We start from the raw sequence: 25,271 nt of genomic DNA, 5'->3' as shown, positions 1-25,271 counted from the left end.
CACCTACTTCTGGCCTACTTTTTCATCAAAAAAATCTCTCCATTTCAGACTAGCTCCTCATCCTTCTCTCTCCCTTTGATTATATTCCCACACCACTCCTCCCGGCTCTCTGCTTACTCATCCTTGGTCCACTCCTAACTCCACACATCCCCTCTCTCCCCAGCCTCCCTGTATTCTGTTAAACCTCTCCCCAGGCTTCCTCTTGCCCCATTCACACTCTTCTATATCCCTGATATGGTTTATTTGCACCTACAGACATACCCGTCCAGTCACTTAAGCATCTAAGCAGGCAGACTCCGCTCCTCCTAAGAGAAGGGAGACAGACACCTCTTTTAGTAGGTACATTGTTATAACAAGGGCAGTAGAATCCAGTGTCATGCTGTCTCCAGAAGTACTCTGATAGTTTGCACATGACAGAAAAATGGAGAGAAGATTTTAATGGGAGTGCAAAGTAACACAGAGCAATTCAAACCTTGAACACAAGGAAGAGTAAGATATACGAGTTCCATTTTGTATCAGATTTGTGAAATCATCTGCTGCCAGCTACCAGAGGCCAGAAGAACAGGGGTCCAGTCATCCAGATGCTCCACAGAGTCCAGAGCTCCAGGTTATCAAAATAAATCTCTTTAACTGAGAAAGGATTACACTGACTTGACATGATTCAGTGTCGTTCTTCAGTTGTTCTTGCAGGAATGCTGGCATAAAATGGAAGCTTGCCAACATAAAGATAGATGACAGCAGGAGTTACTGTGGGCAGCAGGTCACAGCCAAAGCAGACTCCAACATACTGCAGGAAATTGGTGCAAATAACGAGAAAGAGTGTCCAGCAGAAGTTGGGAAACTTTGCACTAATGCTGTTTTCAAAGTAGGTCACAAGTTTCACATCTCAGGAGACACAGCTCATGCATATAACAAGGTGCATACATTTTTAATCAGAACATGATCCATGGAAATATTTTGAGAAATAGAACCCTCTGTACTTCTCCACATTGAAGAACATCAAGAAGAGGCCTGTCAAAAAAGACAATTCTTGTGACCCACATCTCAAACTTTCTCTGGAAAGTTTTCTCTCTGGAAAACTGGAAGACTGTGTGGACAAGAAACTTAGAAAACTGATAGCTGGCGACATTCTTACCAGTGGACAATCCATTGGGTGCTGCTGCTGGCACTTTCTCCAAGTCATTGTGCAAAACAAACCACTGGACAACCCAAATATATATGTCTTAGATCTATTGCTACTAAGATGACACCAAAGCTTCAGCACACAGGTATCCATTAGATTGTGACAGGAAGAACTGAAGACCCTGAGAGATATGGTAAGATAAAGTTGCCCGAAGCAAAAAGACACCCTGTCCTGGTTTCAGCAGGGATAGAGTTAATTTCCTTCCTAGTAGCTGGTACAGTGCTGTGTTTTGGATTTAGGGTGAGAACAATGTTGATAACACACCGATGTTTTAGTTGTTGCTAGGTAGTGTTTACACTAGTCAAGGACTTTTCAGCTTCCCATGCTCTACTGACTGAACAGGCTGGAGGTGCACAAGAAGCTGGGAGGGGGCACAGCCAGGACAGCTGACCGAAACTGGCCAAAGGGATATTCCATACCATGTGACGTCATGCTCAGTATATAAAGCTGGGGGAAGAAGGAAGGGGGGGACGTTTGGAGTGATGGCGTTTGTCTTCCCAAGTAACCGTTACGCGTGATGGAGCCCTGCTTTCCTGGAGATGGCTGAACACCTGCCTGCCCATGGGAAGTAGTGAATGAATTCCTTGTTTTGCTTTGCTTGCGTGTGTGGCTTTTGCTTTACCTATTAAACTGCCTTTATCTCAACCCATGAGTTTTCTCACTTTTACCCTTTCGATTCTCTCCCCCATCCCACCGGGGGGGAGTGAGCGAGCGGCTGCGTGGTGCTTAGTTGCCGGCTGAGGTTAAACCACGACACACCCTCATAAATTCTACATTTCTAGATCATTTATGACCAACTTGGCTGCAAAAATATTGGCTAGATTTCAAGGACAACTTGGATGTGGGATCATAGAATAGTTTGGGTTGGAAAGAACCTTTAAAGGTCACCTAGTCCAACCCTCCCTGCAATAAGCAGGGACATCTCAACTAGATCAGGTCACTCAGAGCCCCGTCCAACCTGACCTTGAATGTTACCAGGGATGGGGCATCCACCACCTCTCCGGGCAACCTGTGCCAGTGTCTCACCACCCTCAGTGTAAAAAATTTCTTCCTTAGATCTAGTCTAAATCTACCCCCCTTTAGTTTAAAGCCATTCCCCCTTGTCCTATTGCTACAGGCCCTACTAAAAAGTTTGTCCCCATCTTTCTTATAAGGCCCCTTTAAGTAAGTATTGAAAGGCTGCAATAAGATATCCCTGGAGCCTTCTTTTCTCCAGGCTGAACAACCCCAACTCTCTCAGCCTTTCTTCATAGCAGAGGTGTTCCATCCCCCTGATCATTTTTGTGGCCCTCTTCTGGACCAGCACTTCAACAGGTCTTTGTCTTTCCTGTGCTGGGGACTCCAGAGCGGAGTATTCCAGTACTCCAGGTGGGGTCTCACCAGAGCAGAGTAGAGGGGCGGAATCACCTCCCTCGACCTGCTGGCCAAACTTCATTTGGTGCAGCCCAGGATATGGTTGGCTTTCTGGGCTGCAAGTGCACATTGCAAACCCTTCTCATAAAGGTAAGAAAAACATAAGCACAGGGAACAGAATGAGATAATGTTTAGACAATGTTTTTGAAACCTAATTCAATTGAACCTCTGAATGAGCATCTGGAAATAGGAAGCAGAGGCAATTTCACAAGGTCTTTTGAGGACAGGAAATCACTGGTCACAAGAAGCATATTGCATCTGTTCACCATCGCTGTGGATTAGGGTGAAAGAAGAACAAATAATGCAGGCAGTACAGGTACAACAGCAGAATTTGAAAATCTGGCTTTGAATTTGCAATGTCACCTCTACAGGGACTGTTAATATTGCCCCCTGAAAAATGCACATAGATACTACTGTCAGCATTAGTAGAAGTTTGTATCTTCACAGTGCAGTCAGAAGTTTGATGGAAAATATAAGGTTCAGGCTACTGTTCTCTTAAGAGGTTGTCTAAAAGCAACAAAAGTACAAACTCTGTAGAGAGGTCACATAAAATAAAAACAGTCCTTTAATTGCAGGGAAAAATTTCACAAAGAGAAGTAGAAATGTCATTCAGTTAATTTGCTGAGAAGCTAAATATTTTCAGAGTGCTTTAAAAGTGTACTAGTACTTCCAAATCCAATTTTACAGATTTATCACTTCCTAGTATGTGCTAAATAGAGGGGTCAGAAACAGGTCTTCAGAACTTCAGAAAGTACCAAAATCCTGACCTTTAGGAAGACAAAAACCTCAGCCCATGGCTATGCAGAAATTAACAGTTATGCTGGATTATAGCACTAGATTGGCAGAACATTTGTTCCATTGATCCTTGTTCTTCTTCAGGGTTTTGTGTTGATTCTTAGGCTGAAGCCTTTTGTGCTGGTAAATAGCTTCAGGAGAAGAGAAAGGATTCAACACAGGCATTTAGCTTTTGAAGGAGCCTTTTCATTAGGTTATTTCTGAAAACAAAGAGAAGATAATGATACCGCTGGTGTTCACAGGATATCATGCTACTTTCTTCCTTCCGTCTTCCTTTTGTTTCAACTTGACTTTACAAAATGCAGCGCCAAGGAGAAAATAAAACCTGTGACCAATACAATTATTCGATACCAGAATTATGCAAACTAATTGGATTCATATTTTGTTTCCTTCCAAAAGCAGCAGGGGAAATGTTGTTATTGTTCTGATGTTTTCTAATTAATTTCTGAGAAGTATAATGCCGGGAAAAAGATGCTTCAGAAACCTGTGACTCACCAGCTCTTCTCTGAAAAGTGAAACATGAGAAGAACTTCATGAAGAATTTATTCATACTGTTAATGTCAGAAAAAAATATTTCAGAGGTTCTGAATCATACAGCTCTAACCGAGGAGCCAAAGGCAGGAGAAAAACAAAAAACATTTTCTGGATATCCCACACTACCGGCCGTGAAGCGCTTCCCCAACCACGGCCTCTAGCGATGCACCAGCCAATTGCAGCTTAAGGCTTTGTCAGAGCACAGTTGGCAATAGCCTGAGAATTTAGGTTTGCACATATGTTTAGCATTTTGCCTGTAAACAACTACTTCACCTGCACTAGATTAAGGACTCTTAGGAATTGAGTGGGTATTTGATTGGAGAGTTTGATGCAGCCTGGTACAAAGCAAAAGGTCATTCACAAACGCTCAATCACATGAGTTTTCAACTCCCACATGATGACCAGGGTCATTCTGATCTGTGCATTTGATTTGTGCCTATCCCCACTCTGGATAAGATGGCAGTTTAATAGGGTTGAGAGAGCACATTTGAATCAATAATCTGTCTTAAGGGATCTTTTATAACTTGATTTGAAACAGCTATTTTTACAGTGTGGTGAGAGAGAAAGGTTTATATACTATGTCTGTTTAATTTCCAGTTTCCTCTCCACTTTCTGACTTTATTCAAAAACAAATGCTGAAACATCAAAACACCTCAAAAACAAAATGTGCGCTTATTCTTAACATTGGAAACAAAATTCGTGCAGAGCACCTGTTCACAAAAAGCATCCAAAACAGTTCCTGAGGGGAAATATTCCAGAGAGGTTATGGTAAGCCGTTAGATCCTACAGTCCTAGCCATAGCACAACTTTTTTTGAGATTTATTGCTTTTAGTAGCTTGGTGCTTCTGTAGTCATATTCCTTGCTGCCCAGTAGAGGCAACAGAGTCGCAATGTTTAAGGGTTCTGCTGCACCACTGGGCTGCAACAATTCCCACCCCAATGTATCCAAATCACCTTCACTACAGTGATAGTTCAGTGGTCCAGTTCACAAACACTGAACCAACATATCATAGAGCCCGCTGTATTAAGGACAGATGAAATCAGAGCTGGCTTACCTTTATATGCCAAACTATTTCTGTGACAGGAGCTGAGCCATCCCCCCTTTGGTGGGAAGCTCACGTCATAAGTTCATAGAAGGTCATAGAGACCGCTGCACCTCTCCTGAAACAGACCCTAAGTCTTGTTAAAGGACATCTGTGTTTCAGGAGTTCATAAAACATAATACTAGATCATTCTAAAGCAAGTGATATTCAGTAAGCTCTCAAAGTACCTTTATAAAGAGTATGAACACATCTGGTAGCAAAATGTCTTCTTACCAGAAGTCACATAAGCTGTCCCTTGATCTTTGCTAATGTTCTCCACTCTTTTCTACACAATCCGTGCTGCGATTGCATTATTTAGGTGTCAGCTAGTTCTAAAGATCATAGAGGAAAAAACCCACTAATCTCTTCCTTATGAAGATAAGATTCTTGACCTGTTAAAGTCATGAGGAGTTGCTATGAATTTTAACAGTTCTAGGATTTCAATAATAAAATCTGCTAAGTTGATTGCATGTAGGTTCCAAATCTATTTTTCAAGTACTCTGAAAATAAACTGCAGAAAAGGTGCTTTACCATCATTTCACATACAGGTGTTATTGATATAAACATTATGATGAAGCTCAGTAAAGGAAAAATTAGATCAAATAACAAAGTGAATTTCCTAAAAACAAAGACCATGGGATAGTTTCTTAAAAGAAAAGAAAAAAATTCCCAACACTAAGCCCATTTAAAATTACTCACAGTACAATCTCTCACTCCTCACCATAGACAAGATCTTTCTTGTCTCTAAACTAAATGAATTTGATGGTGGCTTGGATAGCAAGGGTGAAACTTGATGATGCAGTCTGACTTTCACAAGAGCTCTCTTTGTGAGCTAGCGGAGCTCTGCTAACAGGGACACAGGCACCAGCCTTGCAAGCCCCTGAACTTCCAGTCTCAAGTGAAACATATCTTGGTCACTGGGAACTAAATATATCCCACAGCTATCAGACAAGCAGGTCAGTAGGTTGTTCAGATCAAGCCTCGCTTTAGCTCAGGTAATTCCTTTCCCAGCATGTAAAAAAATATAGAAGTCATTATAGAGTAAGCGGGAAACAGACTTCTAAAGGCGCTGCTTGCTAAATAACTTCTGTTTAAACTGAACTAGAATTATTGATTTATAAATCCTTTGGGGCAGAAATTCTTTACATCCCCATGGATAATATCTAACAGAATGCAGCTCCATTATGAACATTTTTTGTGGATGTAAAACATACTAAAATGATAGCTCAATATCAAAACAGATCTCTATGCATTAATATGTCAGAAAGCAGCATGTGCTGTCAAGGTCAGCATTTTGCCCCAAATGTTATTTCCTCCCGTTATTGGTGTTACTATGGTTCATCAGAACTCAGTCTGCAGCTCTGAAGTAAGAGGCTGGTGAAGTGGGGCATCCATCCCTCTACCTACACAAGCATACATGTCTTGCCCAATTTGGTAGGTAAATTTCATTGTAATACTGTAATACTCAAGTTTTATCTTGTTTAGACTGCAAAATGAGTAATGCTGGAAGTAGACCAGGTGAATTCCCCTTTCCTTTCTTCTCCCATATTCAACAGGTATGCGATTCCCTTCTGAGGGGAACAGAGGGCCCGATATGCCGACCGGACCCGTCCCACAGGGAAGTCTGCTGCCTCCCTGGGGCCCGGGTCAGAGACATCACTAGGAAGCTCCCTGGTCTGGTACGGCCTTCTGATTACTACCCGCTGCTGGTTATACAGGCTGGCAGTGATGAGGTTGCAGAGAGAAGCCCTGCAGTGATCAAAAGGGACTTCAGGGCACTGGGGCGACTGGTTCAAGGATCGGGAGCACAGGTAGTGTTTTCCTCTATCCCTACAGTGGCAGGGAAGGATACTGAAAGGAGCAGGAAAACACACCTGATCAACGCGTGGCTCAGGGGCTGGTGCCATCGGAGGAATTTTGGTTTTTTTGATCATGGGGAGGTTTACATGGCACCGGGCCTGCTGGTGACAGACGGAGTCCAGCTGTCTCACAAGGGAAAAAGGATCATGGCTCATGAATTGGCAGGGCTCATTGAGAGGGCTTTAAACTAGGTTCGAAGGGGGAAGGGGATAAAACCAGGCTCGCTAGAGATGAGCCGAGGGGTGGCGTGCCGATGCCGGGGGCAAAATCGATAGCCCAGCTCAAGTGCATATACGCCAATGCACGCAGCATGGGCGGCAAGCAGGAGGAGCTGGAAGCCATTGTGCAGCGGGAGAGATATGACTTAGTTGCCATCACAGAAACATGGTGGGGTGACTCTCATGACTGGAGTGCTGCAATGGATGGCTATAAACTCTTCAGAAGGGACAGGCAAGGAAGGAGAGGCGGTGGGGTGGCCCTGTATGTTAGGGAGTGTTTGGATTGTATAGAGCTCAACAACTGTGATGATGGTACGGTTGAGTGTCTATGGGTAAGGATGAGGGGGAAGGCCAACGAGGCAGATATCCTGCTGGGAGTCTGTTATAGACCACCCAACCAGGATGAAGGGGCGGATGAAGCGTTCTACAAGCGGCTGGCAGAAGTCTCTCAATCGCTAGCCCTTGTTCTTGTGGGGGACTTCAACTTCCCGGACGTCTGCTGGAAATACAACACGGCAGAGAGGAAGCAGTCTAGGAGGTTCCTGGAATGTGTGGAAGACAACTTCCTGACACAGCTGGTAAGTGAGCCTACCAGGGGAGGTGCCTCACTCGACCTGCTGTTTACAAACAGAGAAGGACTGGTGGGAGATGTGGTGGTCGGAGGCCGTCTTGGGCTTAGCGACCATGAAATGATAGAATTCTCGCTTCTTGGTGAAGTAAGGAGGGGGGGCAGCAAAACCACAGCCATAGACTTCCGGAGGGAGGACTTTGGCCTGTTCAGGACGTTGGTTGAGAGAGTCCCGTGGGAGACGGTCCTGAAGGGCAAAGGGGTCCAGGAAGGCTGGACGATCTTCAAGAAGGAAGTCTTAAAGGCGCAGGAGCAGGCTGTCCCTGTACGCCTTAAGAAGAACGGGCGGGGAAGACGACCGGCCTGGCTGAATGGGGAGCTCTTGCTGGGACTCAGGAAAAAAAGGAGAGTTTACCGCTTGTGGAAGAAGGGGCAGGCAACTCAAGAAGAGTACAGGGATCTCGTTAGGTCGTGCAGAGAGGAAATGAGAAAGGCAAAAGCCCAGCTAGAACGCAATCTGGCCGCTGTCGTTAAAGACAACAAAAAAAGTTTTTACAAATATATTAATGACAAGAAGAGAGCCAAGGAGAATCTCCATCCCTTATTGGATGCAGGGGGGAACATTGTCACCGAGGATGAGGAAAAGGCTGAGGTACTCAATGCCTTCTTTGCCTCAGTCTTTAACAGGCAGACCAGTTCTCCTCAGGGTACTCGGCCCCCCGAGCTGGAAGACAGGGACGGCGAGCAGGATGAACCCCCCATAATCCAAGAGGAAGCAGTCAATGACCTGCTACACCACCTGGATGCTCACAAGTCTATGGGGCCGGATGGGATCCACCCAAGAGTGCTGAGGGAGCTGGCGGAGGTGCTCGCCAAGCCGCTTTCCATCATTTATCAGCAGTCCTGGTTAATGGGGGAGGTCCCGGACGACTGGAGGCTTGCCAATGTGACGCCTATCCACAAGAAGGGCCGGAAGGAGGATCCGGGGAACTACAGGCCTGTCAGCCTGACCTCGGTGCCGGGGAAGATGATGGAGCGGTTCATCTTGAGGGCGCTCACAAGGCATGAGCGGGACAACCAGGGGATCCGGCCTAGCCAGCACGGGTTCATGAAAGGCAGGTCCTGCTTGACCAACCTGATCTCCTTCTATGACCAGGTGACCCGCCTAGTGGATGAGGGAAAGGCTGTGGATGTGGTCTACCTGGACTTCAGCAAGGCCTTTGACACCGTCTCCCACAGCATTCTCCTAGAGAAGCTGGCGGCTCACGGCTTAGACAGGTGTACTCTGCGCTGGGTCAAAAACTGGCTGGACGGCCGGGCCCAGAGAGTTGTGGTGAATGGAGTTACATCCAGTTGGCGGCCGGTCACAAGCGGTGTTCCCCAGGGCTCAGTACTGGGGCTGGTCTTGTTCAATATCTTTATTGATGATCTGGATGAGGGGATTGAGTGCACCCTCAGTCAGTTTGCAGACGACACCAAGTTGGGCGGGAGTGTTGATCTGCTCAAGGGTAGGAAGGCTCTGCAGAGGGACCTGGACAGGCTGGATCGATGGGCCCAGGCCAACTGTATGAGGTTCAACAAGGACAAGTGCCGGGTCCTGCACTTTGGCCACAACAACCCCATGCAGCGCTACAGGCTTGGGGAAGAGTGGCTGGAAAGCTGCCCAGCAGAGAAGGACCTGGGGGTGTTGGTCGACAGCCGGCTGAACATGAGCTGGCAGTGTGCCCAGGCGGCCAAGAAGGCCAATGGCATCCTGGCCTGTATCAGAAATAGTGTGGCCAGCAGGAGTAGGGAAGTGATCGTGCCCCTGTACTCGGCCCTGGTGAGGCCACACCTCGACTACTGTGTTTAGTTTTGGGCCCCTCACTACAAGAAGGACATTGAGGTGCTGGAGCGTGTCCAGAGAAGGGCAACGAGGCTGGTGAGGGGTCTGGAGAACAAGTCTTATGAGGAGCGGCTGAGGGAACTGGGCTTGTTTAGCCTGGAGAAAAGGAGGCTGAGGGGAGACCTCATCGCTCTCTACAACTCCCTGAAAGGAGGTTGTAGCGAGGTGGGTGTCGGTCTCTTCTCCCAAGTAACAAGCGATAGGACGAGAGGAAATGGCCTCAAGTTGCGCCAGGGGAGGTTTAGATTGGATGTAAGGAAAAATTTCTTTACTGAAAGAGTGGTGAAACATTGGAACAGGCTGCCCAGGGAAGTGGTGGAGTCCCCATCCCTGGAGGTATTTAAAAGACGCGTAGATGCGGCGCTTAGGGACATGGTTTAGTGGGCATGGTGGTGTTGGGTTGACGGTTGGACTTGATGATCTTAGAGGTCTTTTCCAACCTCAATGATTCTATGATTCTATGATTCTATGATTCTAGGTAATTGTTGTAAGTTTAAAAAACACAAAACATGTTCAACAGACAGGGAGTCTTAAGGTAGGCGATGACCCAGCCCAAATACCGAAACAGCATCAACCCTGCCTACTTGTGAAGCTACCATTAACACAAACCTCATATATAGATATTTTTCACCAAGGGGCAAAGCAAGACTTTCAATGCTGCAAACTGCTCTTGTAGGTTACTGGAGTAACAACCGCACCAGGGAATGGTCCATTAACCTCAAAGGGTTGCACTGACATAGCTACATTCAAAACAGCAAAGGTCTTCAGTGCAGACGGTGCTGTAGGTTTCTACATCTTCCTGTCCCATTACTAGCTCCGTAACTTCTGCTTCTTTTTAAGGTCTGAATCCACAGCTTTTTAAATGTCCTATGACACTCAGGGTCAGAAGCACAAATGGTCCAACCAGGGCATCCTAAAGCTGAAGAAGACCATCCCTTTATCTGGAAGAAAAGAGTGGCCAAGGGATACATTTCTAATCCCTTATGAAGCCTTGTAAGCTGTGTGCTTAAACCAGCTTCAGTGCAAAGGATTTTAAATTGCATTGCAGTTACTATGTAACTTAACAGGCTGGATCTGTGCGGCTTGTCGGACTATGCTGTCAGTAAATCAAGGAATCAATCAATAATTTTAAGAGAATATATCTGCACACCTATTCTGATTCTTTGGACTAGACATTATCTCAAGGCTTCTGAAATAAATATTATCCCTTTCTGCTTGCCTAAAAGAATACAGCAGCTCCTTTGTTATTTGCCTACACCTGTGTTTTTGTTTGGGAAACAGATCCAGCTTGACTTGACATTGAATTAGATCTCAAAAGAGTGATCCAAAGCCTGGAAAGCTTCTCCCTGGATTTGTAAGGCTTTAGATTAGACCCCACATGTCCAGAGCACCGTATCCTTTCACAAGCTGAGATATTCAACCCTGTGCCCACCAGGGGCCATATAAGTTAATGACTGCCAGAGGGTGCCTTTCCCAGGTTAACTGGCCAGTTCAGAATCAGACATTCCTCACTTTGGCTTTGGCCATTTTAAATGAATTAAAATGATGAAAATTATCTGAAGTCGGGATTTTCTTTTCCTGGGTTAGACTCATTCTGACTCCCTGTCACGATGGCTCTGCTTTCCAAAGTCCCATAACAGTAGAGTAGCTGTGGGATTTTGGATGTGATGACCTCAGTACCTTTCTTGGAACCTGCTCTTTATTGTATAAAGCACATGGATTTGAGAATGGAAAAGCTGCCAAGATACTGTAAGAGCTACCAACCATATGGGCATCCAACCAATACTGGACATCAGGTAATATCTGGAAAACTTGGATAAATTGTTTCATTCTTGCTCCAGTTTTGCACTATCCCTGGCTGGGACAAGAAATTACAATACTTTGCAAATGCATCTTGCTAATACAACTGTTTAGATAAATATCCATCTTTCTGGATGCATCAGAAAACTGAGCCACGTTTCTGAGCTTTTTGAAATCTGCATTAATGGTGATCACGTTGTGCAGTGTATATCTGACCAACAGACAACTTTAAGTCTTTTTTGTGTTTGTAATAACTCTACTTGCCTTGGTGGAAACCTAATGAGGAGCCTGTTACACCCTCCAATAGTTTGTCTCAGTTAATAACATTTGCATTACTTCTGGCTACAGGAAATAATTTTTTGTAAGGATGAGTTTTCATGTGTCTGGGTAGACTTAAAAGTGAATTTCTTCAGTAATATTTGAAATTACTACTTTCTGCTTAGAGCATTAAAACGTACAAGAACAGAGGTACTGGGAAATCCTAATACAAACATCAGAAAAGGTCAGGCTTTCACAGCAAATTTCCATAATTCATTATGGATTCACTACACACTGACAGGCTGCAGTAGATTGTCCTGCCGACAAAACTGGAAAGAACAGTGAATAGAACAAATTGAACTGCTCACCACACAAGGACAGCAATGAGATCTCTAATTGGACAAAATTAATTCCTCAGAAGAGTTCAGGTTGCAATCTTGGACTCAGAGTTTTACAGCTGAAAGAAGGCAATTACAATATTGCAAGTTACTCGGGTCATGTTTCTTGAGGTATACATGATGCTTTATGTATAAATTCTTCTAAATTATGGATTCAGTAAGTTATAAATGGTCCCCTCCATTTAAAGCAAGAGTTATCTTGCAAGGTATGCAGTGCAACTAAGAGAAGGAGGCAATGGCAGCTTTCAAAAGCTGATGAATACTTTTCTGTACCCTGGCCTTTGTCCTGTTGCTTTAATGGTTTTACTCTGTTGTTTCTTTACTTCAGTGTGGTATAAACAATTCCCTCTTGCTGGTGAGCTTTGGGTGTAGGGCTGGGCAGAATCTCAAAGTCTGGAGATCATTTACTAAACCTACATCTTTTCAGACTGGCTAAACATTGGCACAAACAAGAACATTAGTCACTGTCATGACTAATGTTCATTAGTAACTTTTTTAAGCTCAGAAACACAGCAGGTCAGATTATCCATCAGCTTAGACAACCAGTCCTTCAGTTACTGGGCAAATGAACTGTACATTGCTCACAGGTAGAAATGTTATTCTCCTTCTGCTTTATAAATCTGATATTTGACAAAATCTAACCTGGGATCTGGGAATGTTTCCCATCTCTTGCATCAAGGTCCATTCTCTGGCTGAGTACTGAATGTTTGTTGAGATAAGACTCAAATCGCCCCTCCAGGTGCTGAACTATCACACCACTTCCACTGGAAAAATATGGGTGGGTGGGATCTACTGCACAGTCCAGCATGCCTCCCTATAAAGATGACTGAGGGACCAGGGCTTTTGGGACACCTGTAGAGCATGCCAGGCCCACAGTTTGGAAACAGCAATGACTCTGTGTAGAAAGAGAAGGCTAAGCACACACACAGGCCTCCCTAGCCTTCCTCCAGAAGTGAAAATGCCATGTACTTCCTAACTCAGAAACTTGTTCCTTACAGATCTCCCTTAATAAGACCCTTCAGTCATTAAAGTCTGCAATCAGTGACCACTTCAAAGCCATTCTCCTGAAAAATACTGAGAGAAAATTGCAAAGAAGCTTTACATCTTGTGAAAAAATCAGTAGATATCCCAAGGACTCAGTAACTGAAGGGAATGATGCATGAGTTTCAGGATGGTTAATGTTCTCTGTAATTCAGGGACAAACCCTAGTCCAAAACCCTTTGAGGTAGTGGGCACTGGACCCACTGAGTGCTCTAGTTTCTTCAGAGTACAGAGATTCATTGTGTTGAGGAGTCACTGGTTAATGGTTATAATAGTGTACAATACTAGTGTGTTACTGGAATAGCTAATCTGAGTTCGTAGAAGGAAAACAACTCCTGCAAACAGCTGAGCCTGTCATTGCTTTCTAATATAGAGATGAAGGTCAAAATGGCAGCTTTTTAAAGTGAAGAAATGCCTGGTTTAATGTTGAACCAAAAAAAGTATTAAACCCCATATACTTCAATACTTTTTAACAAAGCAAAGTCTACAGACTACACACAGACATACTACTGATCTCCCAAAACACCACTTCAGGACTCCGTGCTTGCAGGAGCTGACTGTGCTGTCACCAGGGGAAGGAAGTGGCAGACATAGCGTTAAATGCCAATGCAACACCTTTGCTTTCAGAGAAAAGTCAAATTTTGGCACCCAAATGAAAGAGAACATTTTCATAAGTGGTTGTTTTTGTAACTTTTGGTCTATGTAAATCTCCTGTTAACGCATTAGGACCTTAAAGAGGTTTAAATGGCGAAAGCCTCTCAGCTTATCTTTGAGCTTACCTAGAATTACAGTGTTCATCCAGAGCTTGGTTATATTATTGCCTGAAGGTTGACAAGACAGTTAGAGAAGAGATAACAAGAAGTCTGTTGTACCGAATACTCTATACCCTGGGCTATCTGCACAGCTCACTGTTTCATTGGGTTTATCTAGTGATTTATAAACTTCAAATGGAAAACTTTTTGCTCACTCCAATTCCCTCTTTTGAAAACTATTTTTTTCTTCCCAGCACCATTTTACTGAAAAAGGCAGCATGTGAGCGGGGGCAGCAGGGCCCCTTCCCTGCCATAGGGCCCAGGCAGCACTAGTGGAAGGTGTACAGCCCCTCTTAGCTTTGTCCAGCCTGGAAATGAGCCAACAGATAATAAAAGAGATGTGAAACATCCCACTTTAAGACTGGGAAATAAGGAAAACAAGAGAGAACTAGTTTATATTGGAGAACACTTGCTAAAAATTACTCCTCATTTGTACCCAAGTTCAGCTCTGCCCACAGCCCCCTGCCACCATCTGGGCACGAGGGGCAGGGGCAAAGCCTGCAAAGCCTGGCACAAGCCAAGCCCAGGGCTGGCCAGTGGAGGCCAAGGCTCGAACAGCCAGTACAGTTCACATCTGATCCCTGTGTGTTGCTGGATAATGTTCAAAGGCACTAATTTGTGAAATTCTGTATGGAATCAAACAATGGGACTTTGAGTGTATTTTGAGAAATATATTGGGCCCCTACCTTGGCTCTTCATTCAGCCTGGGTGCTGGAAATCAGAGCCAGAGGAGGTGTAGTGACCAGGGTCATCTGGCGTAACATCCCTACAGAGTTACTTGCTGTAGGATGTAAATCTCTCTTCATGAGCATCAAGAAAACACCCACTGCCATCATCAGTATGATGAGCATTAAGAAAATACCCGCTGCCATCATCAGTATGACCCTCTGAAATCCTCCCTCGGAAAGTGCTAGGTGTTAGGATGTTGATTTGATCACATCTAAATCGGAGACAGATAGGGTTGCCTTGTTACAGAGGACAGAGGGAGGGATGCCTAAAAGCATGAAAGGAAGTAAATGGCATGGTCTTTCCAGAGAGTTACATGCCTGTCTGTCACTTGTGTCCCTGAACCCAAAGTGCCTACCTAAGAAAGCTGTTCCACCCCTCCTCTCCAATCATAGAAGACCCCACGACCAGTAGGGGGGACACATTTCCATCTCAGAGTGAAGGTATTAAGACCTGAGGAACTCCATTCAGTATCCTGTATTTCCTAACCCTCGGGATCAGTAACAGCAGTGGAGCCAGTGTAGTCTGATCCGTGATCATTTGGTTAAACTGGCCAGTTTCCTTGGGAAACAGGTGAATATTGCACTATGGAGCCTCAATAATCACCAGAAGCCCACTAAAGCAAAGGATTATTTTTCTCCAGTTGTAAATAAAGATTTTTAAACTATACTTTTCTGTCTGGTGCTCAGGAAGGAGGTGTTGCCTCGGAATGTTTTTTGTGAAAAGCACCATTAGCTTCAATGTAGCACTCAAAGACACTGTTAAACACTCCCTGCTGCTGCGACCAGCTTTGCAAAGACCCACCAGGATTCACAAGTCTGCTTAAAAGTCGCCGGCCTTATAAGAAACCTGAATAGGGTACAGCTCAGGAAATATTTCTACCACATTTTGTGGCCACATTTGGAGTTAAATGATGTATGTAATGTGCATTTTCTCAGCTGCCCACTCCCCAGCACTTGGAGGTCCCTGTCCCTTCTGCAGGGGTTGCTGAAGTTCTTCTAAAGCAGCAGGTAAATCACTGTGATTTACAGTATGGCATATTAAGATAAATTGACACATATTTCTTTAATGCTCCAGGTTGTGATGTGATTCACAAGAGCTCTTATCAAAAGTAAAAAATGAAACTGTCATCAGTCAGAACTCTTTCAATGCCAGTTAATGTCATACAACCCTTGCTTCTGCAAAAAATTAGACTAACTTCAAAAAGGAGTGGGGCGCTGGACACAGTTTAATGCTCAGATTGTATAAACATCACACCAGAGTGCTCTCTTTAGAGGAACTCCGGGTCTCACTCATCCCTGCACTCTCATTTCTCACATCTTGCGTCATGTCTGAACTAAAGCAGAAAGCACTTTAGGCCAGGGACCATGTCGTTTTATACTTTGTAAAGCACCTAGGATGCTTTTAGCTGCACTAAGACAATGGATATCATATAAAGAGGAATGAATTATCTCTGCCATGGAAGGAGATTTCTACACACTGCCCTAAGTTTGTGATTGCTCCTTTTATAATAATAGTAGTGGGAAGAGCTTCAGATATTGTTAAATAAGGCATGAAGTGTCTAAGTGAGTTATAATACCCAAGTTCTACCACGATTACCAAGCACTAAACATCTGCACTGGAACAGAAACTGAATCCCATGGGCAAAATATATAGCTGCTCTATCATTTCATAATGTACTGTCATCAAAATCAGTGTTTCACATACAGCAGGTTTATTCATTTTGGTCAGAATCCAAAATTCCACTTCCACAAGACAACTCCTAAACTTCCCCCATACACACACCTCTTTGTTTTGGTGCTGTGCCATCATCTTTTTCAGTCTCTTTACTACTCAAATCAACACTTCTTTGTCTTCAACAAGGACCTTCCAATTCCCACTTGCAATTTACTGGGTTTCTAGGCATTCTCTTCAAATGACAGCATTCAGTTCCCATGTATTTGCTCTTTCCTTACTATTTCATACCCAGATTCATCTTGCAAAGGCTATCACCTCTGTTCTTCTTTCCTAATATCTCATCAGGCCAGTAAAGGATGACTAAAGGTAGAGCTGATGTTAACTAGTAACTGCACAGATTTTGAGTTTAATATTTGAAATAATGCACATCCATCTGTATGTCTCTGCAGCTGTATTGTTTGCATCTCTTTTAACAGATCTCCTGCACATTACTTACCTGCTTAAATTTTAAACTATTTAGAGGAAAAATTAGCACTTGTCTACTTGGGAAAGCAAATGTGATCAAGCAGAGGTTTGACTTCCCAGTTTGCATTTGACATCAGCTTGTTGTATGGCTGCATTTATGCATTTATGCATTTAGGCTGTGGTTCCATGATGGCTTATCTAAGCACCACCAACATATGGATCTGGTATAAAATGGATCTGGTCAGACATGAGAACATGACTGCACTTCAGACAGATTAAACACACTATACAGGAGAGAGTTTAAGCTGTGTAATCATTTCATGCTTTTGCAGAGGCTGTATGCTGGCTGTGGGAGGGCAGATGTTCCTTGATCTAGCATAAAATGGAAATGTGCAGACAGATTATACCTGATTGGTCATAAAGCCCAACAAAGCCCAAAATAGATCCATCAGTGTTTTTGAACAAATTTGAATCAACAGTGAGTTTATGCTAAATCAAAGCTTGGCTTCTGGTGGCCATGGCATTTCTGATGAAACACGAGGATTGGGGACACACTTTTTAGTAGGGCCTGTAATGACAGGACAAGGGATAATGGTTTTAAACTAAAGGGGGGTAGATTTAGACTAGATAGAAGGAAGAAATTTTTTATGCTGAGGGTGGTGAAACACTGGCACAGGTTGCCCAGAGAGGTGGTGGATGCCCCATCCCTGGAAACATTCCAGGTCAGGTTGGACGGGGCTCTGAGCAACCTAATCTAGTTGACGATGTCCCTGCTCATTGCAGGGGAGGTTGGACTAGATGACCTTTAAAGGTCCCTTCCAACCCAAACTATTCTATGCTTCTATGATTCTATGATTCTATGATTCTATGATTCTATGATCCCTATAGACAAATTTACCATACTGCCAAACCATAATGTTCAAGCCACTGACACATGCCCTCTTCCAGTTCTAGCTCTGTCAAATTAGGTCATTAGGTCCACTAATGTCCAGGCCTTTCCCAGCACATCTCCCTGCCGAAGGATATGGACCAAAAACTCCCAATCAAAATTTTGGGTTGTCCCTGAAATTGGTTGATTATCACCTCCGCCAAGAGTGCAGCTGTAGGAGACAAGTGTTGTCACACTGGGAGTTCTTTATCCCCTGCCCATGTAGTTCAACACAACATACATGAACACTAACACCACTGACTGATGCCAGCGGAGCTGAAAAGACTCAGGCCAGCTGTATCTGCCAAAGGCACAGAAGGTATTGAGGTATTTCTAAGACTTGCAAGAAAATAGAAAGATTTAAAGCCAAAGAAGAATCCTGTCAATTTCAGCTGAAATCCTCAGATACATGGCATAAGCACTGACAGAGGTATAGCCAATCTCACTTGCTTTCTGCACTGCTTTCCAGAACAAGCCGCCCTGAGAAAGGAGCAGTGCAATACAGTAACTGATTTCCTTCCTTTCTCTTTCCATTCTAAAACTTTAACCAGGAAAGATGTTCTGGCTCAGAATATGGTAAGCACTGGAGAAGGAATACATTTTTATACCAATAAAAAGCCATTGTCTTGTTTTAAATTATAATTAAATGACCTTTTTTTCATTTCCAACAAATAAGCATAGAAATCCATTTCAGTGTCCAGTCAGACAACAGAACCAACCCTTAGGATTTTGGTCATCAACCATTTATTGATGGAGAATGAGCACAAAGGGAATGCTTCCCAGAAGCTGCTTACAGAATTGAAGTGTGTTTGCATGAAGGAGTAAAAAAATTTCAAAATCTCCAGTAAGGTAGTTAAAAGTAGAGGTGGTACACTTGAAAACAGTAATGGCAAAATTTATCCAGTGATTTGCCCCAAATAGTTTGCCCAGCTCTAACCAGTACTGTCTTATAAGTGAAGAGACACTTCTTTATGGGAATTACACCATAGATTAGCCACTTTCACTTCATCCTGTCCTTCTCTCTCTTCCTGTCTCTCAGTCTAACTGCTATCAGGAAAAAAAAAGCCGAGAAGTGTTGTCACAACAAGCCATTTAAATGAGTAGCATACAGCAAAGAGTGAGAGAAAGTGGTAATCGACAGCCCATATCAAATATAAAAGAAGTAGGGCTGGTACAGCTCAGAAGAAAAACAAATAAATGACTAGAAACAGCCTCTAGTAAAAATACCCATCCTGAACTTTCGGTGTCTTCAGCGCAAAGACAAAGGGTCAACATATATGGGAAGAGCCGACCCAAAGCAGTTTCGATTTTATCGTGCTGCTCTGAATGTTGTTCATTTGCTACGTCGCAAATAATGGTCCCTTTTTGTCACCACAAGAACAATCACAGTGACACCAAAATGCTTCTCATGCCATTCAGTGCAAGTCACTGCAGTGATTTTGTTCCGGCCTTTACTTAATTCTTCTGTCCCGATTGCAGCAATATTTCCGTGGTTTCCGTGGTTCTTCTCCCTTGTTCCGAGTTGCACAACTACTTTGTTTACAGCTTGTTTCTTCTCGCTGGAAACAAATGACTCCAATAAGGCACTCCAGCCCTTTCGCATTCAGACAACCCCAGATGAAGCTCACAGGGGAAGGAGATGTTTGCTACCATCTGCTGGTGAACTAGAGTCGGGGATCAAATGAGCATCACAGACCTGATTTCCTGTATATGTTACCTGATCTCTCAGCAAGAATCTGCTGATCCTTTTGAATCACATTCATTTAAGGGCTTGCTGCAAGGCTAAGAAAATACTGTTGTGTGGCAAGAAGCAAACAAAGGTGGGCATGTAATACTGTAAGCAAATAATCAGGGAGAGATGGAGAACGGGATTTCAGTCCTCTACAGATGAGCAAATCTCTGATAGCATGACCTTTGAGGAGACATGTGGGAGCTGCAGAACTCCCAGAAGCGTAATGACAGGAAGAAAAACTTGGTCCATCACCATGGCTCAAGGTAAAAAATGTCTAAGATTATTGCTAGAAATAATGTCATCGCCTCAAAAAGTACTTGCTTCTATGGCAGTAGCTTCCAAATCAGGCATCATAATCCCAAACGTGGTTATGGCAGTGTGCAGTGGGGTTCAGAGTTGCTGAGACAAGTATTTGGGGTCATAGACTATAACTGGACTGTGAATATTGTGAAGAGTGAAGGGAATTTGTCAACCTTTCTTTTGGGTGCATCAAAAAGTGACAAAAACAACTAACAAATATACAAGATGGGGTGTGTCTGCACTCATGAGCAGGGGGGAAAAAGAGACGTCTCCCACATGCTTGTGAGCCTTGAATAAAGTTAATAAAAGCTGATGGACAAATATCTGGTGTATATATTGAGCTCTTTAAAATCAAAGTGAAAAAAAGCATTTCAAAGGAAGACTGAGAGCAATAGCTGTTGCTGGATGATTTTTCAGGAAACTCACACATGGAAGTGTTTAGCAGCTCTATATTTAACAGTTAGAAATGAAGTGGTTGCTGTTCAAGGAGAAATGCACTGTTCTGTAAGCTGAAAACAATGTCCAAGTAAAGAACAAGCTGAAATTCTTCCCCACAGGTGCTAAGCATCATCAGCTCCATCACCTCCCCAGCTTCAGCAGGATCTGGGGAGCAAAGCAGCTCCTTGGGCTAATGCAAGACCTTCCTGGATTCAGCCCTAGAGTAATCCATTGCAGTATGTGCCACAGTCACGCTGCCCTCCTTCTGTACTCGCTTGTCTCCCAGGTGCCATCACATGAGGATGACATTTGTCATCAACACACTGTCCTTCTGCTCACGGTCTGGTCCTTTGCTAGGGTGCACTAAATCCATAGATTTTGATTGTGAACTTTTCTGGCAGGGCCTGTGTCTGTTTGTACTGTATTTACCACCGTGGTTTTTGACACTGGGGGTGTATTTAGGCACTACCACAACAAAGTAATAATAAACTGTTTGGTAACGTGCACTTACTCTTGCTGAACAGGGCAGAGTGTAGCTCTATGTAAGTCTAACTGAGGTTTCTAAAACACCAGTAAAGAAGGTTATTCTGAGCCAGAAAAGCTGGGAGCTGCCACCCGCTTCCCACACCTTCCCTCCTGTCTCCCCACCGGCCCTTCACAAGCAGAAGCACTTATTCAGCCCGCCGCACAAAGGAAACAAACACTAAGCTCACGATTTTTCTGGTTTCCTTATCACAGATATTGCTCCCTTTGCAGGATTCAAACATTGTTCCCACATCCTTAGGGAGGAGTTTACATCATTATTTCTTAACAGCCTTTCAGACGACAGGTTCCTACCCCAACGGCTGTAACTGCCAGGGAGAGCGAGCCATTGTGCAACTTTCGAAAGTTGGCAACAACGCGCTTGGGTTGGCCTCCAGCTGCCTGCAAAGCTGCCCCCAGCTCATTTATCTATCCGTGTCAGGGAGATAAAGCACAGCATCAATTGCCAAGAAGGCCCCAAGTTAGGTTGATCCCCATCAAGTGAATTTCCTGGCCTTGAATAGAAAGCCACAAACCATCAGTTTTTGCTGCTTCTCCCCCGTACAGTTCAGACAGGATTCAACAAAACCGAACCATCAACGGTAAGAGAAAATCAATAGGATTCAAGTGTAGCTAATCCTCAATGAGTGAGTACGTTCTGTAACTAAATCTGCTTGTACCCTGCGACTTTGAATTGCATTCATCTAAGCAGCATGTCATCTATTTACGGGTTAGGAAATGAGTGGTAGGAGTTTGTTGGTATATCAATAGCTGCATGATTTTGTTATCTGCTCTTAAAGCCAGGTATATGACATAAAGAGGCGCAATGTGAGACTCCCCGAATGTTAGTAGCAACTGATTGAAAATGTAACAGTAATTCACGTGAGCAAAACCTGAAAAGGCCTTTGAAGAGGAACGCTGGCCAAGCTGAAAGCAGCCGCAGTCTGATTTGTGTAACCCGTGCATATCTTAGAGCACTCAGCTGACCAGCTCCATGCCTGTCGACAGATCGAGAAGTACCAGCAGCCTGTTCTCTAAAGAGCGGGCAAACGAGCGGAGGCTGACTGACACAGAGGGGTAAGAAAGGGCAGCCCAGTCTCCTCCTCCAGCCTTTATGATAAAGATCCTTATGGTTTATAATAAAGATGCTTTTTGCTTTGGTTTTCAAGCATTGGTGCCTACGTGAAAAGGCATGTTCAACTCTGAGCCCTTCACACTTGTCAACAGCCTTTTCAGCTGTCACTTCCCTCTAGTTGTCCTGTATCCACACCCTCCCCCACTTCTAATTAAACTATTTTTTACAAAACAATGTTTTGACAAAAGCAGTGGGTTTTATGCCCTGCAGAGTGTGAAACGTCTGGAACAGGAATTCTGCCTTTCTTCCATTAAAATATCATACAGATGAATATTTTACATACAATTAGAGTAGGCTTTGGCCGCAATATTTTTCACCAATACTTCTAATGAGAAATTAATTTCTAACAGAAATGAAAACTGCATAGCATAGGGCAGAAAGATAACAATTGGGAACAGAACTTGCACTGTTCCTCCTGGCCCCAGGATGTCTGCTACAGAGTTGCCACATTCTCCTGACCCCAACCCACTGCGCAAGACTCATCTGCTGGTCATGCCACGGGTATGTGGAAAAGCAGAACATCTCAGCATTATCTGCAGGCTGGGCCACCTACTCTTGAAAGAAAAAGACCTAGCAGTCTGAAAGTAGATGTCTCTGTCCTTCCTCCTCCAGCAGTGATGTGACCTCTTTCAGCTTCAAAGGATTTAAATTAACTTGGAGTACCAGTGCTGTTCTAGCTGATATAAGGACATAAGCAAGGTAAGGCTGTAGGGAAACAGTATCTTTCATTAGGCCCCTACTGTCAGAATGGAAGGCTTGTGTGCCTGAAAGCTTGTCAGATTTTTCTAACTGTAAGAGTTGGTCAATAAAAAATATTACCTCCCTCCACAAAGCTTTCCTTAAATTAACTTAGCATTACTTATGTAAGTTCTACTCCAAAGCCATTTTTTCTGCTGACTTGGCATCCCATCTTGTTTTTCCATACAATTGTGCCCACTTTCTCACATATTTTTTACATAGTTCATCAATAAAGGTACTACATTTCAGAAAGTTCTACTGTACCATAGTTTATTTTAGCTTTTACTTTTAAGCATTTGCTCATGTTTGCACATTGCACATATCAAATAATTTAAATTACATAAATAATAGAAGAGCTGGAGAACTGGAAAAGTGTGCCAGGATGCACTTTTCAGTACTTGCCAGTTTGTTCCAGAGGGATTTACTACAATGCACTTATGTCTAACAGCCCTCAGCAATGTAATAAATGAGCACCGAAATGCAGCACCCAGCTGGGTTATATTTGCATCCATGTTTGCTGTACCAAGAGCTCATGAGCCAGGATCAGGTAGGAACACTGCAGCATGGTAAGATCCAGTATCCTTTTCCATTTCAATCCCCTCTTCTATGTGCCTTGCAGCCTAAAGGCAGAGAGTTGTAAGTCCTTACAACTCTGATATGAAGGCAGAAAAATCTTTAACACACCATTAGCAAGCATAGGTAAAGCCATTTTATGTTGTGTTGAAATGATCTTTTCATTACCGTTTAGTGAATAGACATGTTTGGGAAGGTAAGTTTTCCTAATAAATAGGGAAACTGAAGCAATATCACCCTAAACTCTCCCACAGAGAGAGGGTGTCCAGTAAAATTAATTTCATGTGAATTTTACTCCAAACACACTTTGCCCCGGTAGGTGGTTTTTTACTAAGCGTATGATGCTACACATAGCACAGATGTGGGCTAGGGCCACACTGTATCAGGCCCTTTAAAGACCTTCTGATAACAGCTTCTAGCCAGTGTCTGCTTCACAAGTCAAGAGAAAAGATGGGTCCAAGACTGAGAAAACGATACAGCAAAGGTATATGACAACTTATGCAGCATAATGAATCATGCACAGCAGAAGCAAGATCAGTTACCCTGCTCTACCACTGTATCTAGTTATTCATAATCGTCTCACATCTGAAAGGCATAATAACAGACAGAGGTGAGGTTCCTACAGTAACTGCTCTGTAAGTAATAGACTCTAAAATGAAGTTTTTAAAGCAACACTTCAGAAGATAGTGGCTGTCTTCTCAAACTGCACTATAGTGAAAGCACACACTCACTTAATAGAGAAAGGAAAGGCAATGAACCTAGTTCCATCTCATTCTGATAATGCTGGTCTCTTGAAGATGAGATGGGAACACTTGTCTCAAGGAAATGATCTGAACTGAATCTCTGAATGAGAGAAGGAGCTGATGTGCAAAGCATCTCTGGCTTCTGCCAAATTTTATCACAACCCCATGCCAGGTAAATTATGCATCTTTTTTTTTGCTTCAAGTCCCTTTGTCATAGGGATGCAGATTTTTCTAATTTATCTTACCTTGGTACAGTTCACAAATCCTTGCAATCCCTAAATTATCTAGGAAGCTCGAAAGCTTTCCCCAAACAGTGTCCCTTCCTTACACACAGAAGTAGGTTCTGTTTACATACCTCTCTGGATTTGCTGTTAATATAAATCCAGTGGCATTTCCAGACCAGAATGAGGAAAGTGACTATGCATTTGACTATTTTTAAATGTCAAATGATAAAAGCTTTAAAAGGCAGTGAAAAAGCTGTTCTCTAGAACCAGGTCCATTTAGTCTGTCTAACTCCGAGTTGTGCATATGCCACTTTGCAGTGCAGTTCCCTTAAAACGTTATTACTCCCCTTAAAATTTTGTAAACACAGCCTATTGTTGGGAAAACAGTTTAAATACTCATTTTCCTGTGCCATCAACCTTTTTACATGATGCATATCTGAGCTTACCTTCCACGTGACGGAGGGGCAGGCTGCCAAGGTAAAGGTAACTTTCTCTGTCACAACATTGAAGGTGACACGAAACATGGTTTGTATTCCAGTGGCCTCAGACCCAGGGTAGAAATCTTCAGTGACGGTCACACTGCTCACTTGTGTACATGCTGCCGGGCTCCTGTCACACTGCGCTATACATTCGGCAAACCCATAACATTATGATCGAAGCTGAAGCCTGAAACAGCTTTAAAGGTCCAGCTTTTCCCAGCAGCCTTGCTCCTGTGTGTCGGAACTAATCAGATTAGCTGGTCTTACTTGTCTGAGTTGGGACTAACAGGTTAGCAGAACAGTTTGGGTGGGGGAAGGGAGCAGTTAATAAATCAAATTAGGGCATTTACTAAGCAGCTGAGATCTCTTTCCTGCTCGCCTTTGTCTCTTTACAGGACTCACACAGAGCCAGGACAATGCACCACAAAAACGCGGCTTTGTTTTAGAGCAGCTCTTTGTATAGGAGAATTTCTCTAACTTTGCCTTGATTTGATTCGTTTTTGGTTGCCAGTGATCACCAAGAGGAGAGGCCTCTCAGAGCGGCCTGGATGTTGTGCAGATAAACAAGTCTCAGACAGAAAAGGCATGTATTGTGCTTTTTTCATCCCACACTACCCACCAAGGCAACACATTGGCTGCGCCAAGAGATCAGTCACCCGATCTGCTCTGCAGAGTACTAGATAACAACATTCACAGATGGCAAAATCTGGAGACTAGGGCAAAAGGGTCAGCGGGACAGGACAG

General features: G+C 43.6%; 1 protein-coding gene and 1 long non-coding RNA gene across 3 annotated transcripts in view; one reads left to right on the top strand and one right to left on the bottom strand.

Annotated features, from left to right (window-relative positions):
• The window catches only part of SPATA13 (spermatogenesis associated 13), a 168,402-nt gene extending 143,762 nt beyond the window's left edge, over window positions 1-24,640 (bottom strand). Inside the window, exon 1 of one of the 2 annotated variants that reach the window (XM_076328078.1) lies at window positions 24,495-24,640. In XM_076328078.1, coding sequence (XP_076184193.1) covers window positions 24,495-24,572 — 78 coding nt within the window. In that variant the 5' untranslated portion in view covers window positions 24,573-24,640. The remainder of the gene's footprint in view (window positions 1-24,494) is intronic. The other variant, XM_076328076.1, reaches the window with a different exon arrangement.
• LOC143155396 (uncharacterized) overlaps window positions 11,059-25,271 on the top strand; it is a 37,500-nt gene continuing 23,287 nt past the window's right edge. The window contains exon 1 of the long non-coding RNA XR_012994411.1: window positions 11,059-11,334. This is a non-coding gene — a long non-coding RNA (uncharacterized LOC143155396). The remainder of the gene's footprint in view (window positions 11,335-25,271) is intronic.

This window comes from Aptenodytes patagonicus, chromosome 1 (genome assembly GCF_965638725.1).
Source record: "Aptenodytes patagonicus chromosome 1, bAptPat1.pri.cur, whole genome shotgun sequence".
NCBI classification, from domain to species: domain Eukaryota; kingdom Metazoa; phylum Chordata; class Aves; order Sphenisciformes; family Spheniscidae; genus Aptenodytes; species Aptenodytes patagonicus.
This window is presented reverse-complemented; position numbering and strand designations above follow the sequence as displayed.